Below are 21,284 nucleotides of genomic sequence, written 5' to 3'. Positions count from 1 at the left end.
AATTTAAATGACAGACCCTTCAAATTTCTGGTACTTAAAGCTTCAGAGGGAGAGGTGGTAAGGATTGAATTTGCAGTAGATAGGAGGAATGTCATATCTCTAGTCATTTTCATCATGTAAGGATTGTCTGTCTTCCTATCGCTGTACAGAAGTCATAGCATCTCAAAATCCAAGCTTAGTGTTTGTGGACAGCTTTTCAAGAGATTTACTATTTTATAACAAAGAAAGATCTACGGTGAGTTACATCAAAAAAACTTTAAAGTTGACCTCAAAATTCAGAAATTTTTCCTCCCACTGCACAACAGCATGGTATTCAGATAAGTTTCTTTGAAGAACTTTTAATTAAAACTATTCTTTGAATTTGCATAAGATCAGTTTGTTTTGCCTATGAAAACATCAGTTACAATTCTGTCCTTTTTTAAAATGGATTTTTATTAAATATCTTTAAAATGCAGGAATTTAACTTTCCTAAATATTTTGGCTTAAGGACTGCTTGGATTCATTTCATGAAACATACATACGTGTTTGTGACAACTTGCCCTGATGTCATGGAAAGCAAGCATCATTAACAATCCTTAACAATTATTAAAACGCAAACTGTCTGCTTCCTTACTCAAGGAAAACATCAGGACAAAGGGATATAAAGGAAAATAATAGGAAAATAATAAAAAAACCCTAATACAGGGCTTCAGACGTTTTAAATTATATTTTTGTCCAACAGGTTTATTGTAACTGGTATAGTTAACATCATCCTCTAAAGAGATCTTATTAGAAGAAGTAAAGACCGAAAAGAAGCAAACTCAAAAGTTACTGACAACAACAGTTTAGAAGAACGAATGCTGAAGAAACTGAAAAACCTGGGAACAGTATTCAGAAAAGTTAATTTTTGCTTAGTCTTTATATTGCCAAATATTTCTTGTACTACTGCAGTGTGTCACATTAAGATTTTGTTTTTATCATTGTAAAGAGATGTTTCTTCTCTTCATTTTGAATTTCAAGTCACACTACAACATAACTTTCTATTTTAGAACTACAAAGCTTAAGCTTTTAGCATGTATATCTAGTAATAAGGTATGGTTACTTACGCTTCATTAAGAGGAACAAAAATGAAATCTTTCTCAAAAATGTCAACATGACGTGTCCATGTTTTTACTCGCCCATGTCGTTTTTGTTGTATTCTGCAAGAAGAAAGCCAAATGTGATTTGTAGGGTGATTTATTTTCATTGAAAGACTGCCTTTCCATATATTTTCACATTAACAGTTTCTTAGGATTTTTAAGACATATTCTATATTTGATATAGGTGTGGATGTTTCCTAGAGTTCTGCTAGCATCATACTGTCAGTAAGGATTTTATCTCTGTAACACATCTGTTCTTGTAATCTTCCTTGTATTCAGCTCTTGGTAATATGGACTTATCAACAGACTTACGAGAGGTTTGAAGTTTCATGAATATTTCTTCTTTCTCTTTGATTAAGGCGTTTATAGAAGAATGAACTGAACACATGTATTCTATCAGCATCTTCCTTTTTTAGTTTTTCAAGTACCAAATACCTGATTAGTTTAAAACAAAATGAAAAAGTCATAGAGGTGTTAATTCAAAGTATTTATGAGTACAAAGTTCTGCCAACACTAGTACCACCCCCACCAAATTGTTTCAGCCTCTCATGAAACTGAAATAGCTATAACACTATCAGGGCTAACTAATCACAGGAACTCATTAATCCAATATCTGTGCCAGTATTTAAAGGTATTAAGCGATATGCTCAAGCAACAAGCTGTTTTGCTGCTGCTCTGTTCATTTTTGTATTATGTCAAGTAAACAATTTTTCAATGAGTTTGTTATATAGACAGACACATATTTTTTAATTGAGATACTAAATCGCCAAACACTCCCCAGACTTTTGCAGTCGTTTTCTTTTCACCTCTAAAGTATTTCAATATACTGAAAATTACACACACACACCTTATGCATAGCATAAACACAGCAGGCATATAACAATTTAATATGCTTCTAACATCTGTGGAATCAGTGTCACCAAAAGACTAATCTATGTATTATGTTAAACAAAACAAATGAGGCTCTAAGGAACACAAATACTCTGGGGAAAAAAAAAAAAAAACAGAACTTAAAAAGGCATTTTTCCTTCTTTAGTTCAATTTCCTCTTCAGATACAAAGCGATTTTAAGGAACCTTTTTTCCCCAAGTGAGAACAACGTCACCATCAAAACCAGGATAGGACATGAACCAGAATTTCTTGCAAAAACACAAAACAATCCTTAAAATCAGAATTACATGTAGCTGGATACCAAGTGTTATCAAATGACCTATGAAGTGTTAATGTCAGCATTTTTCAAGTTTCGAGGTAAAAGAATACTAAAAATTGGTTTGAAATAAAAACTTACTTTAAATAAAAATCAATAATAACATCATTTAAAAATTCTCCTTCATTTAGACAGTGGAGGTCTTCATTGGTCACAGAAATGCCACCTTTAGCTGGTGGAGGTGGATAAACTATCAACCTGAAACAAAAAATACATTTAATAATAAATATGAAATGCAAAATAATAATACTGATCAGAAAAATTGTTACAGGGCAAAGAAAAGTATCTTACTTTTCTATGGGACCAATAAATACTGTATGTGGTTCTCCAATTTCTTCTTCATCATCAAAGTATAACTGTTTATTTCGCTGCTGCACTTTGGACTCAGAAGCAACCTTACAAGAATGAAGTTAATGTTAAATTGTATACTGTGCTCAGATCTATCAAAAAGACAGTAAAGCTTTCAAAATCCACAGATGTAAGATTCATTGCTTTTGAGAAGGACTTCAATTTTCTTTTCCTTTCCTAGTTCATTTATTACAGTAATGTCTGCACTCATTTCTTGCAGAACCACAAACCTCTCAAATTCTTTAAGAGGTAGTTTTGTTTAAAGAAAGCATTAATTAAATTTAACTACAGAACTGCAACTTAATTTCTCATTTGAAACATCAAAATTTTACCAGTAGATGAGCTTGGAAACAATGATGTTGTCTAATTATACTACAAACTTCTCATCGCTTAATCATTTTAAATGACATTATTTGTGGACCAGTGTACAAACTTATAAACAACGTAAACATGCTAAAAAGTATCATGAATGCAGTTTTCTAGAGCCTCATACCCCACGATGGACCAGTCTGAGAATCCTTATTATAAAGCCAGCAGAAATTCTCAGATTTTTTTTGTTTGTTTAGTGACTAGCACACTATCTTTAGTATATTTCTAATCCAAATAATATAATGACTTTGTTCTAAAATAGAAAAAAATAATTACATTTTTTATTTTGTTTTCCCTATGAGAAGGGCTTCCTTTAGAATTGTCTTCCAAGCACTTAGTAAATGCAACAAGCCTGCCATTGGCTTCTTCAAAGGAAATTCTCACAAAGAAGTCAGAAATATTATTTCTAATACCGATGTCAGTAATTATTTTTTCAAATATTGAATTTGCATGAGGATCAAGGCCAGTTTCAAAAATCAGAATTATATACTGTTCTTCTTGACCTAAAACAAGAGAAAAAATTATTCATTTAGTAACAAAATAATATGTCACAGTTACAAACAAATTTCAAAGAACCATGGGCCAACACATGTATGCTTTCATCTGACAACACACACTTATTCAGACAGACTGACGGGGTAACTACCAATCCCTTCTACCTACGTTTGCAAAAAGCGTACATTCAGCTTCTGCCTTTAGGAATATGAAGTATTATACCTTTTACATAAGGCATATACTAAATGCAAAGCCAAACCATATTTTGAACTAAGAACTTCTCTGCTTACTAACATTAAGACTCTGTTAACAATACCTCTTTTTCTTATTACAGTTCTATGCTGCCATTCCAATACAGTTGCAGAAATTACATATTCAGCATAATTTCCTGTCCATACAGGGAAACTGCATGCACTAACTTCTCCTAGGTCAACACTGTAAGAAGTCTACAGGAGGTCTCTCAAAAATCAACAGATACATTCATCTGTGGAAATGTATTAGGAAAGAAGTATTTTAAGAATGTAGATGGGCTTTTGTGGCCTCAATGATTATTATACGAATGGTTTGCAAAAAGACAGAGGGTGAGCATGAAACATATGTAACAGAATAGAAATATAGTCATTTCAGGGATATTTTTAAATATTAAATATTTATCCACCTACTTAGCCCCCTATACAATATTTTGTTTTAGAAAATGTTCTGCCTGTTTTTCTCCTGCTTTCTGATAGATGTAACTGCAAAAGAGGAAGGGGGGGGGGGGGGCGGGGGGGGAGAGAGAGAGAGAGAGAGAGAGAGAGAACCAAGACAACATATACTGAATTAAAGGAGAAACCGCGTATGAGACCCCATGATTCAGGGGGGTAGATTCATGGTCCTACCTGATCCAGAAGGCTATGCTGTAACATACTATTGCTTTTGAAAATTTTACACATGAAGATTATTACAGTATGCAAGCCCAGAGGTCCTCAGCCTTTTAGTTAAATAGATCATAACAATCATACTTACGAGGGTACCCAGCACTGACATGTACGTTAGATCTTTCAGACATCAGATTCTCAGAAATAGTGACAGGTTGAAAAAAAAATCTAAATTAACTGAGGGTAGCACGCAAGTAGGGTACAGAACTTAAATCCACTGCTTAGAAAAATAAATTGAGAAGAAAACAAAACAGAACAAATAAAAGGTGTATTTCTGAGATGGTGTTTCAAGACTCAGATGGAAAAATAAGCATGGTGCTTCATTCAATAGTGGATACAGAACTGTACGCTGCACACTACTAGCACAAAGTTCTAATAAAATTACGCTTTCTTATTCTAGACACATATGATTTGAGTACATAAAACGTACAAAAGCCTGGGATGGCGATTTCACGAAAGAAACACTTATTTTTCTCTGATCAGATTTTTGGTTACCCTAGCAACAGAAATCTCTTAAGGCTCTTTGATTCACTGGCAACCAGTTTTCCTTTTTAAAAAGTATGAATCTTAACAAGGAATGTAATTTAAAATGTCCCTCTGATCAGAATCTGCAACCCCTCCCACAGAAGAAGGGAGCTCATCAACTACAAGAGAGTAACCCTGCTTTCGGGCCCTATCATGTAAATGAACCAAAACCTCTCTACCCCAGGTGAATACTATGGGAACAAAACACCATCCCCCTCTCTCTCATGCTCTTTAGGTACAGTGGCTTAGCTTCAACAGGTTAGCCTGGCCTACACCTTGACCAGAAGTTGGGGAACATGAGTTTGATCAATCAGCTGTTGTATAAATACTACCTCTTCACATCATCTGAAAAATAAAAAAGGCAGTAAGCCCCTGAGAAGAATGACTTAGGCACCCAGATATAGGACTAACATTCAAGCTGCAGATTCCAGTCTCATGTAGCAGGCTAACTCAGAGCTGCATGGACCTGTTCTGTAAGAGAAGAGTTTCAGACACACACGCAACCCTTTCCTATTCTTAACTAAGCATGCTACCTGGTGTGAAAACAGTTCTTTAGCAGTCTACCTCCGAATTCAGATGTCTAACTGGGTTTTGGGAACTAGGCACCTACACAATGTTGCTTACACAGCTATGAATTCAGGCTTCAAGTAATTACATTGCTTGGAAAGTAAATAGTAACTGTGTTATCGTAAGGCATTCATAAATATCAAGGACTATAAAGCAGTTGGGTGCAAAAACTAGCTCAGAGCCATAGTCTCAGAGGAAAAAAGGCTTGCAGTGGTAGAGGGAGAAAGGCTGAGAGATGTGGAAAGGGAAGGATTTCTTCCTGAGGTCCCTCAGGAAGCTTTTCCTTTGTTCACTTGCGAACACCTGTGTTTGCCTGCTGTCAAAATCCCTGCTACCAGGATTGTTTCTGGCATCCCCTTACATGCTCTCTAACTATTTTTGTAGCTGTAAGGAGTGTTAAAATTCCTACTTTTATAAAGGTGGATGAGGCTATTCTAACTGTATTCTGTCGTGGAAACATACAATAGTGAGACTGTTGAAAGAGTTCTTCCTCCATTTGAACGTATCATGCATGTGCTAAGCTGAGTGCAAGTATAAATAACCGCAAAAGTTAACCTAAAGAAAAGGCTATTTAAGGGGAAAAGGACTGTAAGCTAATTAAAAAATAGAGTGTATATTAACATACTAAACCTTTGAGGAAAACGATGTTGAAATTAAATTAATTTAAAGATACATGAAGACAATCCACTTATTTTCCAAGCAGGTATTTGTCTACATCAGAATATCACTACAATCATATGGGGAAAAAAAATACACAAACCCACACAAGTTTCTACTCAAACTGAGGCCTGTAAGCAGAACAGAACAGAAAGCGGAGGTAAGTATACCAAAAGCAGTCATAAAATTATGAAGGCCCATATAAAAAAGTTATAGTAATACAAATACATGCCCATATACAAAAGAAAAATAGTTGATTAAAATTGATTTACTTACTGTCTCCTTTACATTCGTACCAGACATTATCTTTACTCATTTTCAGCTGGTCTCTTAGGCTACTACAGGTTGATGGTACTGTTTGTAGAAAAACTACTGGCAATTTTCTTACACTACACCATTCACATTTGGTAAGTTCTGAAGTTTTCAGGTTGATCTCTCGAGTATCACTGTCCGATTCTAGAAGAAAATCATGAAAAATATATCAAAACCTGGTCAAAATATATAGATTTCCTTTATAATTCCCCCCTGGATTTTAACAAGAATTCAGAGCATGATCATTGACTTTCAAATGAAGTTTTAATTTCTTCTCACTCAAATTTAGTCCTTATTCTACAGAAAAACGGTATCTCCAGTATCATTTAAATTAGCAAATATTGCTATGACACATTTTATGACAGGTTTGTAAAGTTGCTTCGAAGATTTATCTTTGTCCAATTTCCTTATGAAAAATAACTTTAAAATGAAAAGAATAAAACACATGCAGAGAAATAATCGGATTGCCCATGGAAATAAAGTCCTGCTCTCAACTTACCACCAAAAAAAGAGAAATGCAGCTACGTAGTAAGTTTTTAACACATCTGACGCTGCAAATGCCAATATTGAGTATTTTGTGGGTTTTATCGAATTATAAAAATTGAAGGAAAAATACGGGAAGTCAGAATTCCTTCAACTTTTTTTCTTCACCAAATTCAAAGCCAGTAATTTTTTCTAGATCAGAAAAAATGGTTAATGGGAGTCACTTAAAGCTTTAGTTAGCGGCAGCTTCTACCATTCTATCACATGGTTAATGGCAACCTCTACCCGAGTTAACTATATCCCCTTACAGAGGGAACAATACCTATACAGGATAGAAGGAAAAATGGAACCAACATAAATTCCTTCTAATAAACAACCAGCGAAACAAAGTCCCCCCTCCTCTTCCTTTCCAAATAAAAATGGAAGAGACACAGCAGGGAACTCCTGAATAAACTAAGACCTTTCTTAATTTCTTGTATTTTATGACCCAACAGATGGTGAATAAAAATTAGTTAAATCGTTACAACCTAAAAGGCTTAATTTGCATCACCCTGAACAAGCTGCATAAAACCAGATTCCTCTTTTTTATTTTGTTAAAGACATATAATTGCTTTCTACCTTACCATTATTAACAGTTCTTACTAATTATTAGTGATGGGCATCTGAACTCTTTCCCTATCCTTATTTTGGTGTTTAAGCAGCCAATGTGCAGCAGCAGCCCTTTACATCCTCCCTTCATGCTGGCAAATGAATTCATTCTCCCATATTGGATAGAAAGGGAGCCTGCAGCTCAGCAGTTATCCACACTGTAGTATTCAGTGCAGACTGGAAGTGGTGGCCCCTACAGCTACTGCAGAGCAAAGCAGCTCCCCTTTCCTTCTAAACCTTCCCCTACCCCAGCTAGCTGGAGAAGCAGCTGCCCAGCTCTGGGTCAGATTGCAGCAACCACATTTCATTCAAGATGACCAGGCAAGATTTATTGCTCGTAACAGTACTTTTCCATCTCATCAGGCGAAGAGCAGCAGAAATGTGTCCTACATGGATCTAACTAGTCCATTTCCTTGCACCGACTCTCTTTTATCTCCCTGGAGACTAACATATGAGACAATCAAGCTAGCAGATAAATGAAGGTTTATCACAGAATCCCCAAATAGTCAAGGCTGGAAGGGACCTCTGGAGATCATCTGGTCCAACTCCCCTTGATCACGCAGGGTCACCTGAAGCTGCTTACCCAGGACCATGTCCCTCCACTACCTCTCTGGGCAACCTGTGCCAGGGCTCAGTCACTCTCACAGAACAGAAGTGCTTCCTGAACCTCCCGTGTTTCAGTGTGTGCCCGCTGCCTCTTGTCCTGGCACTGGGCACCCCTGAAGAGAACCTGGCTCCATCCTCTCTGCATCCTCCCTTCAGGTATTTATTAGATATTGATAACATCCCTCTGAACCTTCTTTTCTCCAGGCTGAACAGTCCCAGCTCTCAGCCTCTTCTCATGGCAGAGATCTTACAGTAACTTTATCATCTTGGTGGCCCTAGGTTGGACTTCCTTAAGTCTGTCCATGTCTCTTTTGTTCTGAGGAGCCCAGAACTAGACACAGCACTCCAGGTGGGACCTTACCAGCGCTGAGTAGAGGGGAAGGATCATCTCTCTTGACCGGCTGGCAACACTTTGCCTAATGCGGCCCAGGATGCCATTAGCTTTCTTTGCTGCAAAGGCACATTGCTGTCTCATGGTCAACTAGGTGTCCACCAGGACACCCAGGTCCGTTTCTGCCACGCTGTTTTCCAGCTGGGTGGCCCCCAGCATGAACTGTGTGCCTGGGGTTGTTGCTCCCCATGTGCCGGTCTTTACACTCCTCCTTGTTGAACTTGGTGAGGTTCTTATCAGCCCATTTTTCCAGCTCGCTGAGTCCCTCTGGATAAATGACTGTAAAGAGTTCTTTCTCTTTTCTAACAAACAACAAAATAGCTTTCTAAGATTGGGCCTGTAATACCTCTTCCTCTGTAGTAATACTTCAGTTTTCTCTTTCCTCAACGCACACACTTTCCTTAATTAGGTTCATTTCACTTCCAACTTTCATAGGTAGCCCAAAGTAACAACAATTCTAACTTAAAACTCGATTCACCCCATTTAACCAAGGCACACTTCTAACCATGTCCAGATAGAAGGCCCTTGCCAAAACATGACCTGCTCAGTCTTTGGAGAAATCTCTCTATCCTTGCAACTGTGTCTGCATTACAGTTAAGAACACTAGATTGCAACTCTTTCATGTAAAAGGAAGACTTACCTACTGCTCAGATAAAAATTTAAATTATATCCATTCTTTTACCTTAATATAAGCATCTTGTAACACATTTCACCATAAACAATTCAACCTGTGTACTATATTTTCCTGTAACACCGATACATGATAGACAACAGTACTTATCACTAAAGGCAATGTGAATAGTTATTTTACTCTTTAGAAATAGAAAGCTGCTTCCTTGAAATGCCAACTGGGAATGGCAGAAAACTGACAAAGGATGTAGAGAGCATTTTGAGAATTTGACATGTGTTTATACACACAAAAATCAAACTCAGGGCAGGACACTACTGCTGTTCGTACAGCTGTTCAAAACATTTGCCTCTCCCTGAAAAAGCATGACCAACATAATCAACCTCAAGAAAAACAAAATATTTGGTGTCATTTTTATTTCAAGACCTTAACTTGTATCAGAACAAATCATGGTATGATTACATTAACAGAAATGAAGCAAGGAATACACCCATCCTCCTACAGATGAAAAACTCAAAAAACAAAAAAGATGGAAAAGTGCTAAATGTTCCAATTAACCCAGCATTTAAGGAGTCTCCATTTTTATGCTATTGAAGGATCAGGTCACACTGAAATAACTTCACATGCAGACGCCTGATAGACACGTTCTACCAATTTTAGTAGGTTTGAGTGGTTAATGCAGTTAATGCATGAAAAAAACAGTAGTAACTATACATCTGTATCTTAGATGCAACAATCACCTGACTGAGAAAAGTCTACATTTATTTTTACAGGTTGTGAAAGGCAGCTTTTAGCATATGATAGTAATTACAAAAACTAATGGCTACCTTTTACAAATATCAAATCGCAAACTGAGCTAGGACCACATTTTTAAAAAAAGGAAACAAAGAAACAATTGTAAGCTCGCCATTTCCTAAACAATGCCACTGTATTTCTTTCAGTAGCATGAAATATACAAGCTATACACTAGAGAAAAAAGTTTAAAGGGAGATATACACAAGAAAGGTGTAAGACACCTGTGTAGTTTTTACTCCCTATTTGTGTATTTGAAATAGAAGAACTCAAAGTAATAAAAAGGTAACATGCTTCACAGGAGGTTTTTCTTTCCTGTGGTTTTTATTAACCGTTTTAATGAAGATCTCTGCCAATCACCACAGCTCTTCAACTAAGTTGAGGGGGAAGAACTAATAAGCCCATTTGCATGCTCACCACAAATTGCTAATTCCCATCTGTGGATTTTCTTTCTGTCAGTAGGTAGAAGAGATAATGCAAAGTTGTTTTGGCTTTTATTCACCAGGCAGCTCAGCTCAGATTTATAATCTAGATTATTATTTTTTTTCCTGATGACTACCAGCACAGAATATAATTTATTAAACACAAAGAAAAACCAGAATTGACATTTCATTATGATTTACCTGTTAATTCCTTTAGGTAAAGTCACTTCATTCAAAAAATATGTATTCAGCATTAACATAAAACAAGTACTCAAAAAAGTACTCAAAAGTACTCACCTTCTTGACTTTCTAGGCGTATTTTGATATAATCCAGACAAAACTGTGGAAGACAATACAAAAATAAGATTTCAATTTTTCTCTGTAACTAAACTGACTCAATACCTTTTAACAACTTAATACTCGAGTAATTAAAATTTTAAAACAAAAAAGTAAAATGTAATTCAAAAATTAGTACAACTCAAGGAAGCACGCATATTCTTTGCTCTTCCATGTCTCTTTCAGTCATATTGACTGTTGACACTTCAGATGTCTCTGAAGTACTCTGTTTCCAAAAAGGTTTAAAAATGCCACAAAATAGTGGGAGAATAAAATCTTCAAAAGAAAATTCTGAAAACAAAAAACATTGTTCAACAGAAGCAAAATTATACACACGCAGAAAAAGACAATTCTTCCCCCATCTGTAAAAATCTTTTTTTTTTTTTTTGGTACGTATTGCATTCAATTTTCTTGTAACACTAATCAATAATTTACCCCATCACCCCCACCCCAAAATAAACAAATGAAAAGGAAAGCGTTTTGCAAACATGATGTTTCTATTTAACACCAGAACTAAACAGTATGCAACAGTATAGTTCTCATGTCTTTGTGAATCACAGCCTCTGAAATTGGGGACAGACTTGCCATTTCACAGACAAAGGCAAAATACTACGTTGTTCACATATGAAAATAACAATCAAAAACAGAAAGTTTTTTTTTTTTTTTTTCAAATAACAAGATTACTTACAATCACAGGTTCCACTACCATTCTTCGTAGGGTTCCTATTCGTATACTTCGACAGTTCAGAATGACACTTTCACAGGGACTTTGGTAAGTTAGAGGTACAGTCTCAGTTACAATTTCTTGAGAAATAAGTTTACGACGTTTTATTGGAGTGTTAGACACAATGTTGCCAAACTGAAAAGTAATTTTCAAGGTTTCAGAATTTTTCACTATGATTTATTGCTAAAACAGGCTGTTAAAAAGCACAGATTAATTTTTTGGCTACTTTTTTGTTAACCAACAGGACTACGTATTGTAATATCCATCTCAACCATATACAAAGGGTTGAAAACTCCTAAAAGGCTTTTAGCCTGATGTTAATATTGTGAGATTTACGAAAAAAAGTTAGTTTACACTTGTAGACATTTTGTTAACATTTCAAAGTCACCAAAAAACAATTTAGTTACTTGTATTGAAACAGTGTACAGCCCAGCAAAATAAGCTTTTTTTTTAATGTACTTCTTTTATTTATATAAAAACGTTAATGCTGTACAAGCATCCCAAATTAGCACAGACTTATGGTGACTAAAAATACTGATTTATTACTTAAGTACAGTGCAATAAAACATTAGGAGTAGACTCTTCAAGAAATATAAATAAATAAGCACAATCAAAAAATCCATGAAGGAACTCTACAGAACTGTTAAGATGTTTTTAGGACAGAATCCAGTATCAGAAGACTAACACTGAGGAAAAGGCCATGTGGAGTTTGGCTCTAGCTCAAGAAAATCTCTGGACACTGACTGAAGCTTTAATCTCAATTAAGCCTCCTGTCTACCAACAGAACAATCTTAAGAAAAACTATTTAAAAGAAAGCAAGCTGGCTGAGAGCCACGAGAAGAATACGTATTTATCTATTGCATTGCTTAAATTGCTCTACGTTTTTGAAGGATTTTCTGTTCTAGTTTTGTTCTTGGGTATTTATTTCCTCATTTCATAAAACTGTCCATTAATAAACATTCTTGTCAGTTACAAAATACAATTCAACTCCCACAGAAAAGGATTTTTAAGGGACTCAGTATTTCTATTACGATTAAATCTGGAGAGTTATTTCAGCATTCCTAGTCACTAGCCTATCTTGGCCATAATTCATAATATTCTTTTGGATACTTCACTTAAATACAGGGGGAAAACAAGAGGGAAGAGAATCTAGATCCCTGCAATTAAAATATTTTCCTACGACTCTTACTGAATATAGCTGTCCCTTTGTCTACTGGACTACCTAAACATTATTAAAAATTCAAAACTCAAATCACAGACAAGCAGTAACATAGAAAATCTTGAAGTGGCACTATATTTGAGTAACCTGAGAATGAAGAATGAATATTTACAGAGAAAAAACAAACTATCCTAAAGCTTTTTTGTTTGTTTTTTGTTTGTTTGTTTTTGTTTTTTTAAATTCAGGCTGACAAACACACTGATACAATTCTTGGTAGTTTTCTTGAATTAAGGCAAAGTTTATGTTAAGCTTCACACAAAACATTTGTATACCCATTTTCAAAATAAAGCTCTTTTCTACTTTTTTCTCAAGTATGCAGTATATTTCCAATATAACACTTGGTTGTTTAGGAGTGAAGAGGAACATGTGCATATAAAAGGAGACACCCATGCTTTCACGATGCAATACTTTCCCTTAATCCAGCAAATAATGTCAGAATAAGGGATATTCAAAACTTTATTGCCCAAGCTTTTAGCCCCACAGCTTTATAGTACACTGAGAGGCTCACAGTTATACTGATGACAATCTGTACACCATATTATACACACACCATTTCATTAATTATGGTACTAGAATGTTGGCTTTTTAATCTCAACCTAGCATGAAGGTTTTGACATCCTTTAACGTTCTACCTCAGAAAAAAAAATTTGAGACTGGAAATCTAATCAAATACTCTTGTTGGACTGAATTCTCAAGAGTGGAACTGGACAAGTGAACCAAGAATCATTTTAATCAGTAGTATTAATTCAACAATTGTCACAGGGCATTTGTTCTTCCTGTTGGCTCACTATTGAGGTAGTTAAGTTTTTAACATACCGTGAAAGCTGTCCCCTTTGACAGCACTTAAGGAGTCTGCTCATGGTGCATTTTTTTGTCTTTGTTTATCCAATTCTTGCAGTAGTGCTCAACTAAAAAACAAAAGCCCCACCATGAAATCCTTCAAGTAAGTGCTATTAACTGGGACAGTTGTCAAAGTATTTTAATTGTAAAAAAAAAAATTGTAAAAAAATTGCTCCCAACGTTTCTTTTTCATCTTTAACTTCCTATGTCCAAAGTCTCACCAAGAAACAGCTAGTACTGATGTTTTTCTGCAAACTAAGATGGCCCTTCATTTTCACAGAGGTACCCAATACAGAATCAAAGAGCATGCATTCAACACAGAAACATCTATGTTAAAAGCATAATTCAAATATTATGAATTCTTGAAAAAATTTAACAAATTTTCTTATGTTTCCAGTGTTATATAAGCAGAGATATTATTTGAGCTGATAAATAAGCAATCAAATAGAGCCTATGTACAACAATGCAAGACAAACCTTTACATTTCCCGTTTATGATTTGATTTTTGTTTTCTTTAAACAAAGTATGAAATAGTACCTGATCTTTCATTCTTGCTTTTCTTGGTAGTGTGACTGCAATTTCTGTTTCTGTTGTAATACTACCTATTCTCTGTTCTATTCCACAACTGTTTTCCTTTAATGCTGCTTCCACCTTTCCTGTAGAAGGAGCTGGGGAGGAGCGGGCTGAATCTGCAGGACGAGGTGAAATGCTTTCCATTCTCCTAGTGCTGCCACTATCCTCCTCCTCATCATCATCACTAGACAAAACAACTAAACAGAAAATATTAAATTCTCAACCACTACATTTTTCTTAACAGAAATTTCTTTGCAAGCAATAGCTTAGAAGTAATTTATGTAGTTGTCCTGCAGTATCAAAAACAGTCCACATTTATCATTATATTATACTTTTATTAATATTTATTTGTAATCTGTTCACAGGTGCTCTCTCCCTCACTTATTTCCCATAACTAGCTGTACGAGAAACGTGTATCATCAGTTTCCCTCTAGACACAGAAATGAAGTCATCCATGCCCTATTTCAACAAAAAACCGACAGTGAACAATACAGCTTAAGTCTAACTTAAGCCCCTCTTTGCTGAAGAGCTTATTTTTTAAAAGGTTATGTAACACAGGTAATGTAAAGAAAAACTGACCAGAGAAGTTATAACTTAAGTTGTCCAAATCAGTAAAATACAAAATGGTCTAATAAACTAAGCACAGAACTAGAACCATAATTTCCAAATTCCACTTCCTGTCTGCTTATCAATTAATGTGAGTTCACGCAGATAAAGTAACAAGTATTAACATTTTATACAGAACGAAGTTTCAGTAAATGAGAAAACCTGGACAGTGTTCATATCTATAGCTCAGAAGAAAAGAGAAGGAATGAGTAAAAATAGAAAAAAAATGGAAAAAATACGTTAAAGACTATTTTCTTCATGGGAATGGATGACAACTCTGCTAAGAATGCTTTTTAGAAAAAGTGTAAAGTTTAAGTCTTTAAAAAAAAACAATTTTTTTTTTCCCCGGTGTTCACCTTTCTCAAAGAGTACCTCACAAAATGACATATGACAATCCTCCCTCCTATAAAACTTCTGTAAATTTTTAACAATTAAGAAATACAACCTGTTACAGTATAGGAAGATGAATACCATTTGCACTTTGCCTGACAAGCAGCTGGTTGTCTGTAATTCCTCTGGCATAAAACCACAATTAACACATATGACAAAAGACATTAAAAAATATGTTATGTCCCCACCCCAAAAACATACCCACAAAAAAATTCCAGGCAAAAGTAAATAACATAAGCTTGTGTGGAAGGTTTCTTCATTACAGGATGTTCTGCATTTTCATTTTATGGCTATATTCATGAAATGATACTTACTTGGATCATTTAGTTCAGATGGTCTTGTACTCCTCTGTCTTAAGCTTCCTGTAATTTTAGTATTTTTTGTCCCAGTTATAAGACCAACTTTTCCATTCTGTCGTAACATAGAATGTCCTACAACTTCATTACCCAGTAGAATATCCGCTGGACCTTTCCCGACAGCAGAACTATAAAACTTCTTTGTGTTGAACCCTGTACCTGAAGATTTTTGCCCCGTTGAATTCTGGTGTATTGAAGAACGTGATAAAGGTCCCATAGATTCACCTAATGTTCCAGTTTGTCTGGAGACTTTTTGCAAATCCTTAAGAGAAACATTTTCACAATGTCGGCATTTGGTCTGGTTTTCATTTGCCCGCCCACAATTTGGGCAATCAGTAGAATAATCAATTGGTTCCAAAAGCTAGAAAAGAAGAAGGAAGGAAAAAACAAACCCTAATCAGTAACTAAGATCAACAAAGATATCATTTCCAAAGTTTGCATTTAATTTCTGTTCAGAATGAAAATTGACAACAGTATATTAGCAGTTACAGTAAATACTCAAAGCAAATGTTAAAATTCAGTTATATTTTCTTCATTTAAAAATTTGGCAATGTGGCAATTTTTAACAAGATAATGTTCAGCAGTTCAGACTTATCTTTTTTCTTTCTGTATTAAAAGGTTGCACCCTGCTTATATGTATCAGCATCATAGTTCATATGTAACATCATCAGCAAGAAGGTCTAGTTACATCATTTCTGTAAAAATAGTTACATTGGACAAAAATAAAGTAACCTGAGGATCAACAGAGCAATGCTAAGAACTAGAAGCAGTCTCCTCAATCATTAAGTTCATATGTCTTCCCAAGACATCTTCTAATGGCCTTGCAAACCATATAGAAAATCACTCCTCTAAAAAACTTGAAGAAAATGAAATACATTGATCTACAGTCCAGTATCACAGAAGAGAAAACAGGACTTGAGGAAAAGGTGTTTCCCAGACTTTCTAGAGGAAACAGGCTACAAAAAAGGAGACTGTATCGTTATTACTGCAAAGAGATGGGTTTTGTTTCTCTCACATCTACTACAGCCTACTTAATTAAAAGTAATAAAGAGTATTACCTATTGAGTGCGAAACTTGGACTTCCATGTCTAAGTGTATTTGATAGTAACATGTAAGCTACTGAGTATCTCCTGAACTGAATACGGGACACCCCTAGAACTGAAATTTAATGTACATTATTGTCTCCTGCAGCACTGAGGTCAAATGACACTTTCAGAAGTTCACTCTACTGTGAACTATGGAAGACGCTAACCTTCTAAAAGCCACAACAAATTTGTGAACCTGTTTTCAAAACATATCTACTACAATTTGCATACTCCATCCCCAGCCATGAACAACAATAAAGAGGATTTCCTGAGGTGTAGGGTCCTCATTTTTAAAAGCAAGGCAAAAAAAAAGTTATAGAAAGAGAACACATTATTTTCCACAACATTTCTGCAATTTAACAAAGCTACATATACCACAGCAAAACAGATGAAAAAAAAGTATAAAAAGCCTATCAGACCTTTAAATATGAGTAGTAGGATAACATAGCAAGTGACAGGAGTATCAGCCCTGTGTCTCAATGCTGAGTTACAGAATGTACCTTTTACAGAGATACAGTTGATCACATGGAAGAATTTCAATCAGACATGAAAATATTCAAAGCCTATCATACCTCAAAGACCTTAAGTACAGAATAACTGCAGTCCTCCGCCTCAAGCACAAACCGAAAATTGAATATAAATTCCCTTCCATGGTTTGAGAGCAGGCATTCTGATGGTAGGGGTAGCCATGTTTAATTCCAAAGGACATATGCTTTTTATTTTTAAGCTGGACTTTGAGTAACTACTTAAGCAGGTGAGTTCTACCTAATGTATCTTGTATCTGCTTCATGACTTGAATAATATATCATATGCAAAATACAAATATTCTATGACTGCCCTATCTAAGTTTTAGTATCCAAAGCTTTTGTTTTTCACTGAGTACATACGAAACGCAATCCTCCCTCCTATAAAACTTCTGTAAATTTTTAACAATTAAGAAATACAACCTGTTACAGTATAGGAAGATGAATACCATTTGCACTTTGCCTGACAAGCAGCTGGTTGTCTGTAATTCCTCTGGCATAAAACCACAATTAACACATTTGAATTGTTCAAAGGTTCCATAAACACCTATATAGATCATCTACATACTGTCGCAGTGCATGCTTCACTAAAAAGCATACGGTTCACAACAAATGCATAAAACACTGTTAAAGGACTGAATTGATTTAAGGCAAAAGATTAAACTCTTAACCTGTTTAAAAAGAAACAAAGATTTCTGCTAATAAAATCAGTTGCAGCATGATTTCTTTTGGTTTTTCATATTCATCTATGAATTTGTAATTTATAGCAATATAATTATCCCCTTAATATGTCCATAACCATACTTTCTCCCCTCTAATCAGCTATTAAGCTGCTGAAAAGTTATGTTTCTACTCAAAACACAAAGCTCAGATTAACACAATAGGTCCTATATCCAGAAAGTGTATCCACAAACTATGCAACCTTACCGAATCATAACTTTCCTAGGGGAAAGGAGTAAAAGTTCATCCAGCCCTGTGTTGTACTTTTAACAGCGGCTCGTTGAGAGCACAGGGAACAAAGTAAGGACATATCCCCCTAACTTTAAGTAATCAGCAATTTAGGCACTTATCAGAGGTTGAACTTAAATGTAACTGTTTGACAAAATTTGTGAGGCTATATCATTGTTGATCTCTTTTTGCAATCTCCTAATACACTCTGATTAGTAACATGTTTTTTTCTCATTTTTAAGCTTACTGTTTGAACATTTTACTGCAAGCACTCATGGGAGAAAGTACCAGATGTAATTATTAAATTTTGTTTACAAGTGAAACCTGTCCTGTGGTTTTGGAAATGAAATCAAGATCTTGAAACAATGTAATGAAGTCTAACCCCTTTTCCATCAGGGAGATAGAGAACAGTTTCTTGCAGCACTGTGGTCAACTACACATGGTCTGGCTCAAGGACACTAACCTTATTAATGTAAGTACTGAAAATTATGCATTTTTGTATTAAATAAATTCCATCAAAGTGTGAAATATTATTCCTCTACTTCATAGATAGCAAACCAAAGGTGTCACTTCCTGGTTTATCCCAATAAGCATGGATCAGATTCCCCAATCAATTTAAACACAGGCTCTTCTGCTTTCCAGTGCATCATCTGTTTGTTCAATTCACAAAATACGTATTTCACAGTTGGCATCAGTATTAACACAAATATCTGCACTGCCATAACTTTTTTTAGTTTAAATGTTTACATTCTTCTCCCAACTAGAAGGATTTTTAGAACAGTTAAACTTAAAAAAAAAAACACACAGCCCACCTTTAACTGGGTTAAGCCTTTTTTTGTAGAAGAAGATAGGGACAAGTCAGACTGGTATGAATTGCAGTGACGTTTCTGTTGCACCTTTCTTTTAATTTCAGATTCCGATTCCGACTCTTCTGTGTTTTCCATTATACTGTCTAAGAGGAAAAAAAACAAACATTAACAAGAAATGTCTGCTCAGATGCAATTATGGTCAACTTACTTCTTTACAAACACTAATCTGAACTTTTTTTTTTTTAACATGCAACAAACTATACCGTTTCATTCACATTAAGAAGTGTCTTATGACTTGCTGTATAAATAAAAAAAATCCCTAAAATAATACTTAAGATTTTGTTTGATTACTACTATTTTTGCGTCTCTTGGTTACAATTTCTAGTTTCACATCTTCAGAGGAGACTTTGGCCTCGCAGAGTCTCAAGGCCAAAGTCTCTCTTTGGCCTTAGCGGAGACTTTATGACAACTAGAATGAAGCCTTTGCTACTGAAAGGAGGTGAGGATCTGCTAGATGCTGCTGCTGGTAATTTTCACGAAAAGATTTCTGGTGAATGAATCCAGAACAATTGAAAGTATTTTGCATAATTTAGGATTTATTCCATCAGCGCAAGACTCAGCAGTACACTGAACTATACCACCATATCTTGTTTTATATTGGGGCGTTAATTTAAATACTCTAAGAGCACAGGAACAAAGAAACACACCCTCTATTTAAACTAACAGTGTACAGAGTGAGATCTCCTTATAAAAGGGGCTTTTTAGTATGTTGTACAACAGTGCCTTATATTTCAATTTAATGCAAAAATGCCAGTTAGACTCACTAGTTTAATTACAGTCTCCATCCTGGAACTTTTTTTAAAGGCTACAATTTTAACATATATGAACATAAATATTTTTCAATACGTGCAGATAGTCTTGCTGGTTCACAGACTACCTGTATCAGTACTGACAAATCTGAAATGAACATCATTAGTTCTGGACCCAACAATTTTATTACTCTAAGTTTTCCCAGTTCCACTTGTATTTAAAATAACTGACGCCTAATTTAAAGTTTATTATAGGATTAGTGAACAGGTTGCAAAAATCTGTCAAAAAAAAAGTCTTCCTTGCACAAACCTGTATAAAACTACAATAATATTATATAAGGATAGATATACTAAAGGTTACTCAAAGGTTGGCAACATACTTGCCCATAGCAGCGATAGGAAAACAAACAAACAAACAAACAAACAAACAACAACAAAAAAACCCCCACACCTCTGCTTAAAATACATGAGAATTCTAAAATTCTTAGATAACTTACCCACTCCTTGAGGTCGTGGTAACCTAATGTGATCTGCTTCTACTTTCTGAAGCTGAGGGGGATATTCTTTTCTGGAAAATAAATTAGATATAGTTGTTCTTTCAACTGAGACCATTGTATTTTTGCCACAATTACAGATGGAAAAATAAATCTGAACTGCACCTTAAAGTTATGAATAAATAACATCTCCTCTAACATGCTATGTGTACACTTAAAAAAAATCATCAGAATGCTAGCAACTGCTACAGTAAAGGTCTTAGAAGTGTTTCTGATCTAAATCCTTTTTCACAATAATCAATAGTTTTTAAGTCTTACTTTCAGACCAAAGTCTTCAAGGACTGTATCTCCTCCTCCATATTCATGAAGTATAACATAGATACTTTAAAAATCCAAAAATAGAAACAACTATTACTTTAACAATATTAGATTCCACATCTTAAACTCCACAACATAAAAAAAAGACGAGAAAATGCGAAAGAGAGGAAAGACATCTGATGTCAAAAATTGCGTGGCCAAAAAATAAAAAGAACGCAAGTGAAGAAACAACTTATATCTTTGTTTAAGAAAATAACATTATGCAGACAAATTAGTTGGTAAGAAAACTTGAGTTGGTATAATTTGCATAATTTATCACATATTTGTTCATATTAAGCATTATCATTTTGAGTCTCCTAAAAGATATTTTCAATTTACACAAAAGCATGGCAAATCAAATTAAGATTCCTGATACTGCATCCGTTACTGTTAATGGCAGTTGTCCTTCTCTGCTCTTACTCTAATCTGCAGCTGTAGGTTACTGTTAGAACATGACATGACATGCACCTGAAACACAGGAAGCGTTGTCTACAGCTTCAGCAGAAACTGCTTTTATTGCCAAGTTAAGTCAGTGCTCTGGGTTGCAAATGGGTCACATGCATCCCATAATACCATCTCTGAATACAAGGACAAAAATCAGCACCAAAGGGAGCAAAGTAAACAGCTGTAGGCAGTAACATCTCAGACAAGCACAGCTAAATCTTTAGGGCCCACCTGACAATGATTCAGCTATGGCTGAAACAGATTTCAAAACGAGGAATAAATCTTT

The 21,284-nt window shown here is 35.1% G+C and overlaps 1 protein-coding gene across 7 annotated transcripts in view; it reads right to left on the bottom strand.

Moving 5' to 3' along the window:
- SENP6 (SUMO specific peptidase 6) overlaps positions 1–21,284 on the bottom strand; it is a 94,363-nt gene that overhangs the window by 16,787 nt on the left and 56,292 nt on the right. For all 7 annotated transcript variants that reach the window (XM_083829937.1, XM_083829935.1, XM_083829936.1 and 4 more), the window contains 12 exons: positions 20,201–20,271; positions 18,898–19,037; positions 15,487–15,889; positions 14,141–14,373; positions 11,509–11,679; positions 10,782–10,824; positions 6,479–6,658; positions 3,318–3,544; positions 2,616–2,719; positions 2,406–2,522; positions 1,431–1,553; positions 1,086–1,178 (listed from right to left, as the gene is read on the bottom strand). In XM_083829937.1, coding sequence (XP_083686063.1) covers positions 1,086–1,178; positions 1,431–1,553; positions 2,406–2,522; positions 2,616–2,719; positions 3,318–3,544; positions 6,479–6,658; positions 10,782–10,824; positions 11,509–11,679; positions 14,141–14,373; positions 15,487–15,889; positions 18,898–19,037; positions 20,201–20,271 — 1,905 coding nt within the window. The remainder of the gene's footprint in view (positions 1–1,085; positions 1,179–1,430; positions 1,554–2,405; positions 2,523–2,615; positions 2,720–3,317; positions 3,545–6,478; positions 6,659–10,781; positions 10,825–11,508; positions 11,680–14,140; positions 14,374–15,486; positions 15,890–18,897; positions 19,038–20,200; positions 20,272–21,284) is intronic.

This window comes from Anser anser (assembly GCF_964211835.1).
Source record: "Anser anser genome assembly, chromosome: 3".
NCBI lineage: Eukaryota > Metazoa > Chordata > Aves > Anseriformes > Anatidae > Anser > Anser anser.
This window is presented reverse-complemented; position numbering and strand designations above follow the sequence as displayed.